Source organism: Eublepharis macularius, chromosome 1 (genome assembly GCF_028583425.1).
Source record: "Eublepharis macularius isolate TG4126 chromosome 1, MPM_Emac_v1.0, whole genome shotgun sequence".
NCBI lineage: Eukaryota > Metazoa > Chordata > Lepidosauria > Squamata > Eublepharidae > Eublepharis > Eublepharis macularius.
In genome coordinates, this window is record NC_072790.1 from 206,501,182 (window position 1) to 206,517,909 (window position 16,728).

Genomic DNA, 16,728 nt, shown 5'->3' on the forward strand with positions numbered 1-16,728 from the left:
AAGGCGGGGGGTGGGCTGGTGATCCCTGCCGATCATGCCGTCTCCGCTTTCTCTTCAGGGACCGCTTCTTGCCACCCACCCATCTGCGCTGCTTCTTAAGTAGGCGCTGCGATTTTCTCCGTCTTGGTTTGGGGGTAAGAAGAGCTCTTTGCAAAATCGCCCGCAGCCCTAATAGCCTTGTAGCCAATGAGCCCCCCTGCAAGCCCCTCCCTCTTTCTTTACTTTTACACCTGGATGCCTCACAACCAGACCCCAGCCTTTTCCTTATAAACCAATAATAATTGTGATCCAAAATGTAATAGTCCGGAGCAAAACCGTTCGAATCACACAATTACCCTCAATGAAAGTTATTGTTCTGCTAATCCCAGGAACAGCTTGCAAGGGGAGATTTGGGTCTTTCTTTAATAATGTCAAGTTAATGCGCATCTCTCTTGTAATTATCTTTATCAGAAGACCCTACTTTAATCTGCTTGTTTAGCAGAAGAGGACCAAATCCCCCCCCCCCAAGCGATCTGCTTTTAGAGCACTCAGTGTAAGCGGTTTGTCAATGGTTTGCATAAACAGATAAAGCGGAGAAACGCAATCCCGGCGCAAGAAAGGGAACCCGAGGGACAGCGCTCCCCCTCCCTTATGGTTTCCTTTTTTTCTTTTTACACTTGGAGAGGGGAAACACACCCACGCGATTTCACTGGGGCAGCGACGGAGCCGAACCCTTTCCTGATTCGAGCTGCCCTCTTAGATTCCAGGGAAGCTAAAAATAAAGCTGACCCGGAATCCCGGCTTGAATTCGGCCAAAGAAGTTGCCAGGTGCCCGCGCGTCCAAAAGGGTTGGCTGGCTGTCTTCGATGGGCGGCCAATCCCATCTGCAACGGTTCGCTTCCTCAGTGAAGCTTCAAGCGCCTTTTGCCCTGCTGGTGGGGGTCACTTGGAAGCCCGGCTGGAACGGCAGAGGAAGCGGGAGCGCCAGTTTTCTGAACCAGATGTGCGTTTGATTCTAGCCAAACCAAGTTTCACCGTATACTTTCGGCACGAGGACTTGAATCACCTGTGAAATGACCCCAGAAACAACATCTTCCTCTCTAGAATATATTGATCTATTATTTACATTTACCGTTCGCCTTTCTCACGGAGATTCAAGGCGGATGACATACTGTAAATCACTGTGATCTACACGCTGGGAAGAGAAGAACAGCTAAGGGCCGCTTAAAATGCAGGGACGTCCCAACTTCTGCCTGAGAGCTCGGGTTGCCAACAGGCCTGTAGAGAAAAAGTCTTGTCCCTTTGATAGAGGCGTAATGGGTGGCAATGGACAGCTGAGGCGACTCTTGCTGTAAACGTAAATAATATTGCCTGGTAAATAACATCTCATCAAGCCTCTATTAAATGGACGGGACACTTTTTTTCTGCAGGCGGTTGGCAACTCTGCTGAAAACTCCCCACTAGCCAGGGTTGTGTAGCGGCTAAAGTGAGGATCTGGTTCGATTTTCCGCAGCGCCGTCGAAGCTCGCCGGGTGACCTTAGGGCAGTCACATATTCTCAGCCTAACCTACTTTCTAGGGCTGTTGTGAGGGCAAAATGGAGGATAGGAGAATGATATAACCTGCTTTGGGTCCCCATTGGATAGAAATGAAGTAACATTTTAAAAAATACTCCCTTGTGTGATTACCAGGTGGCAGTATGCAGGTGCTCTTTTTGCCACAATTACATTTGCTTAAAAGATGCTGCGCTCCCCCCTTCATTTAATGAACTCCTGAGCATTGGTCCTGGTTTTCAGCAAGTGGAAGAAGGAAGTGTGCTCATCTTGGTTTCCCCCGATCACACAAATGCAGATGGACACATGAATGAGTTCTTCGCTATCTTTTTTTGAAAGAAGTTTGGCATCCATTAATTAGCTCCAATTCTATTCTTTTCCCCATAAAACGAAAATGGGAAATGGATGGGGAAGGAGAAGGGACAAAGATCCAACAAGGCTGAATGCAAAAAATACTGATGCTTCTACTTAAAAGGGTTTGTAAATCTAAGGCAGGACAAACTGGCTCACCTGGCGCCTGGAATTCTTTTATGGGACTGGGCTGATGGTTGCTGGCCGAAGATAAAAATGCAATGGCACACCAGCTGGGAAGCAAAATCCGCAGTGGTTGCTGGCATTTTCTTGGGGTGCTTTCTGAACCCGTTGAGGCGTTTCCTGATGATGGTTGTTGTGGGTTTTCCGGGCTGTCTTCGATGTTTCCTGATGCTTTGCTGGAAAAGATGAATGCATGAAGCTTCCTTGTCAGACCATTGGTCCACCAGGTCAACCTCGTCTACTCTGACCGGCAGTGGTTTTCCAGGGTCTATTGGAAAGCCTACTGCCTGGTACTTTTTAATAGGAGATACCAGAGATTGAACCTGGGGCCTTCTGCATGCCAAGCAGATGCTCTGCCACGGACCCACCGCCCTTCCCTCCTTTAGTGTTTGAAGAAAGCCTCCAACTCTGAGGCTCTTTTGTGCTGCTCACCATTTCTACAGCAGCTTCAATGGACGTTTTAAATGTACAAAGTCACCCACCACCAGTCCGTCTATACATCTTATCCCATCCTTCCTCCAAGCAGCTCAGGGCAGCGTGCGTGTTTTTCCTTCCCATGTTCTCCTCACAACAACCCTGTGAGGCAGGTTAGGCTGACAGCGTATCTGACAGAAAAGAGCTCCATAGATGGGCAGGGAGGGACCTGAATCCAACTTTCCCATGCTCTTGTCTGACATTGGAACCACACTGCCCCTCAATATTAGAATATTTTCCTCTTCTTCAATTGCTACCATTACTCCCACCTCACAGGTGAAGGCAGAAGAGGGCAATTTAATGGCTGAGGTGACGTTCAAATGCTGGTTTTCCATATCTCAGTTGCGTGCACTATCCGCTTTCTGTTCTGTGAAGGGCAACAGATAGCAAAATGATTGCTGGCATTCTTATACTGCCCAATTCCTTGTGTAAAGATACAGAGTAAGGACCCATTTAGGATCATGTCCGTTATCAGACATTGGGTGCCATTCTACGCAGAATCAAAAAGAGTCCAGTAGCACCTTTAAGACTAACCAATTTTATTGTAGCATAAGCTTTCGAGAATCAAGTTCTCTGTATCAGGCATCTGACGAAGAGAACTTGATTCTCGAAAGCTTATGCTACAATAAAATTGGTTAGTCTTAAAGGTGCTACTGGACTCTTTTTGATTTTGCTACCACAGACTAACACGGCTAACTCCTCTGCATTCTACGCAGAGTCCCTGTTATAGTCACTGGGCTTAACTTGGAGTCAAGTTTGTAACAGTGCTATCCTAAACTGAGTCCCGCTCTTCTAAGTCTTTTGAAGTCAATGGGAGTAATTATGTTGAAGCTTGCCCTGTTAATCTCCTTTGCCTGCAATGCGCTTGTCCTGCTTCCTTGTTACTGGACGTCTTTAGAATTCTCTGTGTTCTTGAAAGTGCCTAACCCTGATAGCATCTGCATCGGGGAAAGCTGGAGAAAAGATCAAACGGCGGGCGGGGCGGGGCGGGGCGGGCACACACATACATCTGAATTGTGGCAAGCCATTTCGAATAAGAAGAGGGTCCTTCACAATTCCCAACCACCCTCATTCATGTTCTATGTATTAAGGACACATATTAAGGCGTTTTATATGACTGTTTCTTCCACCGCAGAAGTTGCCTTTTTTCAGTCTGTTAAACGGAATGGGGAAACGCTCCAGTGAGTTGACACCTCATCATATGGGGGTGGGGGTGGGGGTCACGAAAAAAAATTGCTGTCAGGAAGCAGCAATTCTCAGTCTGATCGAGAAGGGTTCGATTTTGATGCATTCACGGAGACGGTTTGTGCGGAGGATTTCACATCACCCAAATCAGCGCTGCAATATCTACATGTAACATGTACCATGAATTTTACACTGGCTCTCGCTCAGTTTCCTAGACTTCCCTAAAGCAATCCAGACCGGGTGAGAGAGGCTCGAAGGAGCGTTGAGAGGGAACGTTTGGTAAGAGGGGATGGAGCTGAACGCTTCACTGTGGGATGGATCCCGCCCCCCCCCCCGGCTCTTCTGCTGATGAAAAAGGACGAAGGGGAAGCGAAACCGGCTAAACTGGGACTCTTGGCTCCGTTGGACAGAAGGGAACTGGGCCAGAGGGGAGTGAGAAAGCTGGCTGGGCCCACCCCTGCGTAGCTGAAGAGCAAGTTCCGAGTCCAAGGTGCCAGCTTTCGAGCTTTGACTCTGTCATACCCTGGAAACCTCTGTGACGCTAGTGGGCCGGGATCTTGCTCTTTGCCGGCAGGGATGCTCAAGGGAAAGATCTTCCCGTTGTTCTCCCATTGTGGATACACACGCACTGCTAGGGAGACAGAGAACACTTAAGAGCACACGCAAAGTAAGTCCCCTGAACGTCCTGTGTAAGAGGTGTGGAGAGATCGGTGCGTATTTAAGAGGATGTTTGGTTAGGGACACCAAAGCGCGAGAAGGGCTGCGATGCCATGCCATGCCATGCCATGCGAGCAGGTGCCGCCCGCGTATCCCTTTGGTCTAGTTGCCCCCCGAGCCCCGCGCCGACCCCCGTTCCAGGCCGAGGAGCCCGAGAGCCCCGCGCCTGAAGCGGCCGCAGCGCGTGGGAGGGGAGGGGGCGCGTGGCGCGGGCGGGAAAGCGGCGGCGCTGGATTCGTCGCCCCCCAGGCCAGGCCCGCGCCGGGCCGCGCTGATTGGAGCGGGCGGCCGCGGGGCGCGGGATAAAAGGGCGGGCGCGGCGCTGCCCTCCGAGTGCGCCAGCCCGAGCGGCGGTGGCGGCATGACGGGCCGCGAGGAGGGGGCCGAGGGCGGCGCGGGCAGGGGCAAGCTGGCGGCGGCGGCAGCGCCCAGCGCGGAGAAGGCGGCGGCCCGGCCGGCCAGCGGCAGCCTGCGCTCCAAGGGCTTCGCCATCACCGACCTGCTGGGCTTGGAGGCGGAGCTGCAGCCGCCCGGGCCGGCCGCCTCGTCGGGCGGCGAGGGCGGCGGGCCGGCCGGCCTGGGCGGGGGCGCCCTGCCGCTGGGCTTGGGCTTCCTCTGCGGCTTCGCCCCGCAGCAGCCCGCCGGGCCGCATTGCCTGCTGCCGGCTCACCTGCCCTTCCTGCAGCCGCGGCCCGAGCCCTGTGGCCCGGGAGCCGAGAAGCGCCGCGAGAGCCTCTCCGGTAAGAGGAGGGACGGGCGGGGGGGGGGGCCTAGACTGCCTCTGGCCAGGGAGGCTCCACTGGGCGGACGGGCCGGGCCGTGCCGGGGCACTCCTGAGCACAGCTACGCAGACCTGAGTCCGGCCAGCGCCTGGCAGGGAAACCTGCGTGCAGAGAGCCGCGGACAGAAGTGCCCTGATGAAGGCATAGGGCCGAGCCCACAGATCGTGAGAACCGCACACGGGTTGTTGTTTGGGTTGACCCGTAAGGGCAGGCAGGAGAAAAGCGGCGCTCCGCGGCGCCTTAGAGAGGAACTGGATTTGTTTCCGCGCAGCGAGTCTCGAAGGTGCCCCGCGCTGTGCTTTCAGCTGGGCGGCTCCAGTCCGGACTGCAGCGGCTTCGGGTCTGGGAAGAGGTGAACGGCCTGGGCGCCTGTGCTCTCAAGAGCCGCATAGCCGGCAGAAAGCGGCGCAGGAGACTGGCCCGGCTATAGCTGCACCGGCGCTAAGCTGGGAAAACAGGCGCCCCCTTTCGATGCCCGTCGGCGATGCGTCGCTTCCAGATGCTGCGCGGCCTTGCACGCAAAACGGCGGCCGCCTCTTCTTGGATCCCCTTTTGCTCCGCAGCGCGCCGGCTGGGGAAGTCAGTCCGGCTGGGGAGTGGGGGGGCTGCCTTGCCTGCAGAGCCAGAAGGGATTTGCTTGGCGGTTCCGCGTTTTACTGCAGCCTGCTAGCCTCTGCACCGCACGCTCAATTCAAACGAGTATAATGCAGCGCTTCCATTAGAGGAAAATATAGCTTCTGCAGTTGGTGATTTCGATGCCTCCTTAAACCCAGGAGGTGAAAGGACTCTTCAGGGGAAGCAGTGGTGGAAGGGTTACCCTCTCTCTCTCTCTCTCTCATCGCCGCCCTGCTCTGAAAAGTCTTTTCGTTATCACAAGCAACAGTTAAGACTTTGTTACCTGTATTTGCAGTTAAAGTAAAATTTGTAAACAGGAGCTATTTCACGTTCCTTTTTAAATAGATGGCACCGGTATCGTCCCATTTCAGGGCTTAATTAGAGCCATCACTGAGCCATGGTGAGACTAAGTAACTTCTGTATAATTTTGAGTCTCAGCACCCTGTTCCAGCAGTTGCTGATCCGCTTTGCCCTATCCTGACAGGATCTAGAGCTCAGCTTCAAGCTGTGGGCCAAGCCCTCTGACCTAGAACTGAAACTAGGTGGGGGAACTGGCTGAGGGGGTACGGGTGAAGGGAAGACTGAGGTATTCTCTTTTGTCTCGGGGCTCAGGTGTGGCACTGCAAATGGGTACCAGAACTTAATCCCTGCTTTGAATAAATCATTGCCTGGCAAGTGTAAGCAGGCACCTTTTGTTTTAGATGGATTTCATGGTGTGGTAATAGTTAACCACTTCCATGGAGCCTGTGGGCAGCCTCACCAATGACCTTTGGAAAGCTTAACTTTCAAAATGTATCTTCAACATTCGTCTCTGTATATTGGGAGATCATGCAGCTGAGAGCGGTGACCTCTAAACTCATGTTACACTGCTAAGAAAGATGCTGAGGGATTCCAAAATCAGCCCATTAGAACCGTTTGGATCCCATAACTTCTTCCGTGGGAATGGATGTGTCCCAAAGTTCCACACATGAGCAGCCTCTCTCGGGCTCTCTTCATGTGTACACAAAACCAAGTTTAGCAATCACTCTTTTGTGCCTCCCCCTCCAGTGACAATGTGTGAACAACACCATAACCAGATGGGACAGGCTGATCTTGGGTTTGTCCTACCTGAGTGGCATCCTGTGAAAAGGGATGGTGCCAATTTGGTATGAGATTCAAGGTGGTTGAAAATCAGGAATCTGCCTACAACAAGGGACCTCTGGTAACTTTTACAATGGTTCAAAGAAGACTTCTTATTGGGCAAATTAGATTTGCTTTGGCTAATCCTTGCCTGTTCCTATCGGTCCTTCAGTAGATGAATTGGGCTGCCTCCAATTCTCCTCCTGCCCTAGCCTTGCAGAGAGCTGTCCATCTGTTCTAGCTGCTCTCCTGGTGCTGAGAAGTTGGGGTCTGTGCCAGCACTCCTCACTCTTTCTTTGGCTTGACAGAAGAGATGGACAAAGCTGACCTATATTCCTGAGGGCTGGGAAGAGCAGTTTTAATCAACTCTGGCCGCTTGCCAATCCTTCTTGCTCTCCTGGCTGGCCATCATCTGTCCCCTCTCCTTGGTTCCTTTGTATGGCAGGCATCCTTGGGTATGTCCTAGTAACAAGGTTGCTTGGAGGCACAGGTGAACTTCCTGCTGCATCCCCACCCATGTTTGAAGATATCTTTCTTATTAGAATCAAACTGAAAAAAAAGAGATTTGATCAGTTTTCTTTTCCTTCAAAATATTTAACAGATGAAGATAGCTTGTCGGGGGACAAGAGTGACCTGAAGACTTCTGGCTCCCAGATCAAGAGAAAGAAACGACGGCACAGGTAACAATGCAATTAATATAGGATATTACCTGGAGGGAGCCCTACCAACCTCAAGCTGTAATGCTAGATTTCAAATGAATCTTCCTAAGAAAATGCCATGCTCTCTTTGACTGCTATTTAGTGTTTCTGCATTTTTAGGTGTTACTTTAATTTGTAGATACTGAAGAACCAATTACTTGCACGAACTGTCCAGTGCTTAATTTCGACATTGAGTCGTTTTGCAGGCTCAAGATAACACGGCAGCCAAGTCATCTATTTAGGAAGCCTTAAGGGCTAGTTGCATTTAATCAATGACTAACCATATTCAGGGCTGCATTCTAAACAGTGAAAACTGGATCCAGGGCTAAACTTAGTTTGGATTAAATTTCAACTATGCAACTTCCAGTTTCTTAGCAACATGGAATCTGAGTCAGGAGCACCTCAACTTATTTAATCACAAGTCTGGAAAGAAAAGTGGCGTCTTGGTTATGGAAATCCTTCCCACAGCTGCTCACCTGAAATCTATTTAATTTAGTTACCAGGCTGAGGCATTTGGTTGATTGTGGAGTGTGTGCATGTGTGTGTACTCACATGTGCTTGCAGTGTTTTTTAAAATGACATTTTCATTGCTGGGTGTCGATATTTTTATAGTATTGTTTTTAACTGTTGATTTTATGTGGAAATTACTTCAAAAGCCTTTGACGAAGAGGTTAGATATAATGTTTAAAAAATGCAGTTACCCTCTCAGATTTCCCCTTACTTGAGAAATATATTTCAGGCCAGTGAGAGGGAGACAGGGAGAAGGGTACAGTGAATGAGATGAGGAGAATGCTGTAGTTGTGGCAACCAGTATTCCACTGGGTCAGAGCAAAGTTCCATCTAATCCAGCATCCTGTTTCCCATGATTCCCAACAAACTGCCTTGGAATTATGGTTGTTGTGGGTTTTCCGGGCTGTATTGCCGTGGTCTTGGCATTGTAGTTCCTGACGTTTCGCCAGCAGCTGTGGCTGGCATCTTCAGAGGTGTAGCACCAAAAGACAGAGATCTCTCACTGTGACACTGAGAGATCTCTGTCTTTTGGTGCTACACCTCTGAAGATGCCAGCCACAGCTGCTGGCGAAATGTCAGGAACTACAATGCCAAGACCACGGCAATACAGCCCGGAAAACGCACAACAACCATCGTTCTCCGGCCGTGAAAGCCTTCGACAATACATGCCTTGGAATTCACCAGCAGGGCATGCCATTAGCTGCCATTGGTATTCTGAGACATATGGCTGCTGGCTGTAGCATGGGTTAATGATGCTTTCTGTTTCCATGCTGGATACTGGGATCCACTTAGCAGCTGTGTTGCTTGGTGTATCCACTGCTTTGACACCCAATAAAGATGCTGGCTCTCCCTTCCCTACTCAGCAGCATGGAGTGGCAGAAACTGGTAGACATTCAAGGAATCTCCACATGAGCCATCATTAACTGCCAGTCAATCACACTGGGAGACCCCTAATTCTAGTATTATAGGAGAGAAAAATTCCACCTATCTTTCCCCATCCCACTCACAACATTATGCAATTCTATTATATTCTCCAAACCCTAAGCTACAAGTTGCATGAAGGGTTTGGCTGTCTCACCCCTTCTCTCGTTGCCTCAGAATGGGAGGAAACCTATTTGCCAGCCAAGGTTTAAGAGAGGCCTGTATAACGTGTGGCCAAACAAACTGAACATAGCAATGCATGAGGCATGTCCTACCAGGGGATCAATATATCTCCTGCTTTTGCTGCCTTTCTGGAATCGCAAAACCCTGGGGGGCGGTTTGTCAAATGCTTAACAAGCTTTAATACATTTGTCTTGGTTGGCCATTAGTTGTGTAGGTCTTAAACAGTGAGGTTTGTAAGATAGCAGCACAATTCATTCTGCCCGCTCACAAGCTTTTTATGTAGTGGCTATTTGTCATGACCGTGGCTTGTGTGTCCATATGTGCGGACATGTGGAAAATATGTTATTCACTGACACCTTTCTTTTGAAAGATGCAATATGCTACCATGACTGTTTTTTTAAATCTCCTGTACCTTCAGGACAGTATTTACTGCCCACCAATTGGAGGAACTGGAAAAGGCTTTCAATGAAGCTCATTACCCTGATGTGTATGCCAGGGAAATGTTAGCAATGAAAACTGAGCTCCCTGAGGACAGAATTCAGGTATGTTGCTATATACCTCATAAACTACACACAGATGATCATAGGCAATACATTGGCAGCCCTTATTTATAGTTAAAGATTAACAGTAAAGGTAGTCCCCTGTGCAAGTCATTACTGACCCATGGGGGGATGTTGCATCACGACATTTTCTTGGCAAAATTTTTTCAGGATGGTTTGCCATTGCCTTCCCCAGTCATCTATACTTCACCCCCAGGAAACTGGGTACTCATTTTACCGACCTCAGAAGGATGAAAGGCTGAGTCAACCTTGAGCTGGCTACCTGAACCCAGCTTCTGCTGGGATCGAACTCAGATCGCGAGCAGAGCTTGGACTGCCGTGCTGCAGCTTACCACTCTGTGCCATGTATATAATATCAACATTTTCTTTATAGCAGTGGTCAGATATTAGGCCCAGGTGGCTTATTCTGCTTTAGGGGCTTCCTATGTAGACTGTAGTAGCCCTACCATGCATGCCACTCATATAACTGAACCATGCTTTGCACTTGAGAACTAATGCCTTTAGTAGGGATGATTCACCAATGGCTGCTGCAAGCAAATTTATTTATTTATTTATACTCTTTCTCTGTGAGATTCAAGGCAGATTACACAGTGCAATTCAATACAATCAACAGCAGGGACATTCAATAAACAATACAATAAGGTATAGATTGCAGAAATTTGAAAACAAGTAGAAATCTGATACAGAGCTAGAAAAAACAAGCAATTTGACATACTTAGGAACATACTTACAGTAAAAGACAGTGCACTGTAGCATAGTCTACAGTACCTGTCTCCTTATCAAAGCATCCTTTTGAACCATTTCGTTACAGCATGGCCTTTTCTCCAGTAAACAGTGATGGACATGATCCCTGGTAGGATTTTGACCCTTCAACCCATTTGAATTTTACACCCATCAGCTGAGGACTGATTAAGTATTCTAAGGAATTATTTTATCTCAGAAAATCCTGTTACAGCACAGGTGGTTGGCCTGTATAATTATTCTGCCATCTGATTCCAATTCAGTGCTATTAAATTGTTTACATATTGTGATAGGCTACTGAAATAGGTATAGAGAAAGGTTATCTATTTTTAGTTGCAAACTATCACCTCTTTATTCCAAGTCATTTCCAATTTTTTTTAAAAAAAGAATGTAAATGGATTATTGATTGAAGCCTATGTTGCTGCTTTGTTGCTGGGGTGGTGGCCGTGCTGGTCAGATCCCTCTAGACATTCCACAGGGGGAAAAGATAACATGCGCCCCTCCAGAAGGCACAGACTGCAGGCACACAACTATCACTGCTCCAAGCTACACTGCCCCCCAGAAAAGAAAGAGAAATGAGAAAAAAAGAAGCCAGCCTTAAACCCTCAACCCCCACTCCCAAGACTAGCAACCTAACCACTGGGCAACAAGAGCAGATATAAAAGCATGACATCAGGCATTCCATTGTAGCTCTGATGCCACAAAATTGCACAGCTAGGCATGGCTCATTGGAAAGGCACTGGGATAGCATGGCCAGTGCTCCTGGTCTGATACCCACATAGGGAGAGGCTGGAGGGAAAAGTTTTGATGCTGACATTTTGCCCCACAAACAGCAAAAGGGAAAACAAGGCAGTGCCACTGATGGGCCACCTTCACAATCTGTCCATGCTCTGCTCTTGCACCCAGTCCATCCTGAGCCCCCTGTGCATCTGCCCCACCAGCCTGCATGGCTTATCAAATACTAGCAGTGCTTTGAGGAAGTGTGAGACTCGGAGATCTCCCCCTCCCTTGCTAGAGCAGACACATCTCCCCTCAAATCAGCCCCAGCTTGCCCATGGTGGAAGCTGCACATGTGTGGGAAGGGAGCAGGAATTGCAGAGGGGTAACTCTATCAGTCGGTTGAAGAGGTGAGCTGCAATGCATGAAAGCTCACAATGAAGTTCATTTATTCAGTCTTTAAGGTGCAGCTGGATTATGTTGTATCTTGCAGCTAACTGAAAGAGATGTCCAATGGCACCATGATGATTGACAATCTCAATCCCAGCATTAGCTCCCTGAGTCAGAGCTCACCCCTCAGATGTGTGAAAGGGAAATCATTCCAGGAGGCACTAAGGGGGAATCATGGAAGGAAACAAAGAATGGCTTACTGGACACAAATGTTGGTACAGGGACAGGGACTGTAGACTATACTATTACTATACTGTAGGCTATACTACTGCTACCTACTATCTGTTGCTGTAAGTATGCTCCTGCTGGATAGTTCCACATTGTTTAGTATATCATACCAATCTGCTTATGTTTTGTTTCTGCAATGATTTTCAACTCTGTATGGGATTTCTGCTTGTTTTAAAATTTCTACTATCCTTATCGTATTGTTGTTGAATGAACTAGCCCTTGATTGTATTAATTTCTACTATGTAATTTGCCTTGAGTCTCAGTGACAAAGGTGGACTATAAATAACAAATAACCAAACCTCATCTAGTCAGCAACAGACAGGAACAGAATTGTAGATCGCTCCAGACTTCATTAAACAGTCAGGTTTGGTGTGTGTGTGTGTGTGTGTGTGTGTGTGTGTGTCTGTGGGGTTGTTCCCGGGTATAGCTGGCCGAGGGAGCCAACTTACTCCTGCCATGCTCCTAGCCCACCCCTTCCCCAGTGGTATTCTGGCAGGGGTCTGTGGCATTGCCACTCCAGCAGCTGGTTGGCACTCTGAGTGCTTCTGCATCCACCCCCACTTCGGATTTAGCTGCTAGTCTCTATCCATTCTTATAAGTCATTAATATTTCAAAAATGAAATACATTTAGATTCAGTGCCAAAGAGTGACTTCCAATTAATTGATCAGAACCCAGCCTTGGAGCAACAGAAGCCTTGTGGGTGGGCTGCCAGTACACGTACAGTCAAAATGGCCCACTACGCTGTGTAAAAGTTGGTCTTTAAGAATCTGGAGTATAATTGCTCTAATCCCCTACCCCCTTTATTTGTGACTCTGCACTAGATCTTGATTTAATAAGATGGAACAATTTTTCCTAATGTTAGTTACTATAACCAGTGTAAATTTGTACTAACAATGTATTAGCGTGATATAGTACACAGAAGTGTCAAGAAGACTTGTCATCAAAGGGCAGAATGACACCTTACGTGCAGCTCCAAGACTCTCTTCATGAGGTCATTGTCCAGTGCAGATAGGTTGAGGGTGACTGGAGGGCTGGTGTAGGGTGGGGCAAAAGGGCTATTTAACCCTTTCCTATTCAACTGTTGGTCTACCCAGAATTGCCACCCCAACTGTTTTCCTGTCTTTGAGATAAAAGATACAGGTCCTCATATAATTTATCTCTGGGGGATGGGCAGCTTGGGGAGGATTTTGAACCAATGGCTATGAAGAACACTCACAACTTCTCTACTTGCAAAAGAGATTTGGGTCATGAAATTAGCAAGATAATCAGGCCACATGTGAAGGGCTGGATACAGGCTTTAGTCTAATAATGGGAGTGACTGAAAGGAAAAGAAAATGGACTTCAGCAGGATCAAAACTGAGGTGCTGTTAATTTGAAAAAAACTCATGCATCGAGTGCTTCTTTATTACCTTACCTTTATCATCCTTATGCCTTGACTTCTAAAACTAAACATCATCAGTTGATGATCTCTTCATTGTGTCTGTTTCAAACATACAACTGCAAAAACATTGCTGTTATTAAACATGCTCTCCTACAACAGGTCTGGTTTCAAAACCGAAGAGCCAAGTGGCGGAAGCGTGAGAAGTGCTGGGGTCGCAGCAGTGTCATGGCAGAATATGGCCTTTATGGTGCTATGGTGAGACACTCTATCCCACTACCTGAATCCATCATCAATTCTGCCAAAAGTGGGTTAGTGGGCTCCTGTGCTCCTTGGCTGCTTGGTAAGAAAAACATGTAGTGCCAGGTGTGAATTAGATGTGCTAAAACTCCCTTAAGTAACAGGAATGGTTTTAGGCGTGAAGCAGTTATAAATGTCTATTCCCTCTGTCATTGGAGATATGATTGAAGTCACCAATGCAGAGCATAACTTTAGTCCCCACCCTAATCTCTTTAGCTTTCTTCTCTAAGAGAAAATAGTGCTGCACTATGGGATACTGTTTCAGTGATGGAAAAATATGCCACCCCGAACTCCCTGACAGGACCTGCACTTCACTGATAGGCACCCCACAGTGCATTATGTGCATGCACAAATACACGTGTGTGAGCATGAGCAAGCACGTGCGCGTGTGTGTGTGCGCGCGCGCGCGCACGCACGCACGCACACAATTGTAATATTCAAGCCTTTCTTCTACATGTATCCCGTCTATTATGATGGGATATGTAATAAATATATGTAATAACTACATATAAAAATAATTTAAGGATGTCAGCATCTTCATTATTTCTATATTTTAAAATTACGACTTAATATTTATTTGACATTTAGTTTTCATTTTTGAGAAAAAAGAAAATTATTTCACTGCTTTATACATGTCTAGAGAGAAATGTCCGATGTAATTACATAAATCTGAATTTGTCCTTCTGTTAAGTGTAGACTAACCTTTGTGTTGATTTTCTCAGAGCTCATGGGTGGATCCTATCCCTATCCTATCACTCAAATGAACAAAATTTGAAGCCTTCCTCCGACGTATGTCTCTCTTCCTTTGAAGAGGAGCTACTTAAGTTGGAGGAAGGTCCTTTGGAGGATGGTTGAATCTACCCCAATAAAATGACTCCTACTTCAATCCAATGCTCTATGCATGACAGCTATGTTGTAAACATAGAAGAGTTGACCTGCTTATGAAACTTTCAGTGAACATCCCACCTGATATACATAGGTAATGATGTGTCTGAACAGCAGATCTGCTTAGCCATAAAACAAGCTTCTGCATATGCGGAAGTGGGCACAACATCAATTTAGCTTTGGTATCCATGGGGAGGACCCCAAAACAGATGTAATTGTATATCTGCACCCAGGTATTACACTAGTCCTGTACCCAGTGCATTTTGCCCACATTTATGTTTGTACTGTGCCGAATTTAAGGAATAATATAGCACAGTAAATTTAATACATCATGGGACTTAATTGTGGACAACTATTGTTTGAATTTTCATATAATCCCTAAACAGAATTGATTTTTTCAAGTTCCTGTGTAGAATAGTGAACATGGACTTGTGCCAAAATATAGGGTTGGATCTAGACTAAATTTTCCATGCATGCAAGATACTTATAGCAATGAAATAGAATGTTTCTGCCCCCCACCCCCTGCAGCCCATTTTTCTTCTCAAGATGCTGCCCCTTGGGGACAGGGGACCCTCAGGAACAGCATAAGAGGCAAATTGGGCATCCATAGCAGGAAGAAGGAATTGGTAGAAATTACCCATCCTTTGATTAGTAGAAATTTTAGTCTGAATGTAACACATAGAGAACTTTTTGGTATGCAAGTAGTAGGTTGGCTTTGTAATATTTTTGTGGGAGGGGGAGAGATCTCTCGATTGGAGCAGGAAATCGCTTCTTCCTAAAGTTAATAGAGAAAAGGAGGCTAGGTGAGGCATGGTCCTGCTAGTCCGGTGTTACTGCCACCTACTTTGGTTTGCAGCCCTATTTCCAATCCAGCACTGTCCCTATGGATAGAAATAGCACAGCATTGCTCCCCTCCATTAATCTTCACTACATACTGTGATTGTATGTCATGTACAGCATTACTGTTAGGAGAGAAGGAAAAAGATGAATAGAAAGAAAGACCATCAGAGAGGCAATCATATATGAGATAAAAATATTATTAGTGGGCTCCAATTTCACACAGAAATAAATGTGGCCCAGTTCTGGAAAGGCTGAAGAGTATATACAAAACAGGAAAATAAATTATCTCTGATTCTTATTACCAGTTTTTACACAAAATTCAAGGTGAAAGGTTACCGCATCCATTTGTAACAGATGAATTTGCACACAATGTAAGAGGAATACATGGTGATAGAAGACGTACTTAGAAAAAATTCATACCAACAAGAAACCTGGCTTCCCTTCACCAACTCCCAAACCAAAAATTAAGACAATGCAGGCATTTATAGTTGTTTCAGTAGACCTCAGATGTGCCTTTAAAAAAAGAAGTAGAGAAAATGATAAACTACCAATTAACGGTGATGTATTTAATGACGTTGCAATACTAGTATATTCTATCATGGTTTTATCAGTGTTCTTTTTCAAGCTGGCGTCTTTCATTTTTATTTTTTGAAGGGATGCATAAAAAATCAATGGATGTTTCAAGAAAGCCTGAGACTGAGGAAAAGGGGAATGGTGGCTGGAAATATGAATATCCTGAAGAGGAATTCAAATATAAGCAGACAGAGCAGGAGAGAAACTCCAATGACAAATTCCACTCAATGGACAATTCTGAAGATACTGCAATTGACCTCTCAAGTACAGCAAAGCATGAGAAAAAGAGCAGCACTTTGAGACAGTGTCTCAAGGGAGGGCCACAGCCCAAAGTGAAGGACAGTGAGCACTAAATATGGGAAAGAGGGCATGCAAAGCACAGCTGATAAAAATAAACCTTCAATACTCTGGGGAAATATTAATATTTATTTTATATTAATATTTATTAGTATTTTTCAACTAACGATACAGTATTTTACATTAAAATGGGAACTTTCTAAGATGGGGCCCATCCAAGATACTAATTTATTTTTTCAACTTGAAAGTTGTTTATATGTAAATGAGATCATATTTAGGGATAGCGGAAATGTTTTCTTAATATGTTCCACTAAGTCACCTTTTTTTTTTAAGCAGCTCTAGAAAAGTATCAAAAATTTCTGTAACAGAAAAAAGAAAGAGTTTTGCAAGCTAAACAGAGGAAATGATTAAATTGAGCTGGGTTTTTTTTTCTGAAGTGATAATCAAACCTGGTTTCAGGGATCACAAGAACTGTAGAACAAAAATGGA

General features: G+C 46.4%; 1 protein-coding gene across 1 annotated transcript; it reads left to right on the forward strand.

Moving 5' to 3' along the window:
- Positions 1–4,802: 4,802 nt before the first annotated feature.
- On the forward strand, positions 4,803–16,295 carry VSX1 (visual system homeobox 1). Its single transcript, XM_054999506.1, has 5 exons — positions 4,803–5,181; positions 7,559–7,637; positions 9,688–9,811; positions 13,507–13,687; positions 16,024–16,295. Exons 1-5 carry the CDS (start codon positions 4,803–4,805, stop codon positions 16,293–16,295), a joined length of 1,035 nt encoding a protein of 344 aa, XP_054855481.1.
- Positions 16,296–16,728: the final 433 nt, after the last annotated feature.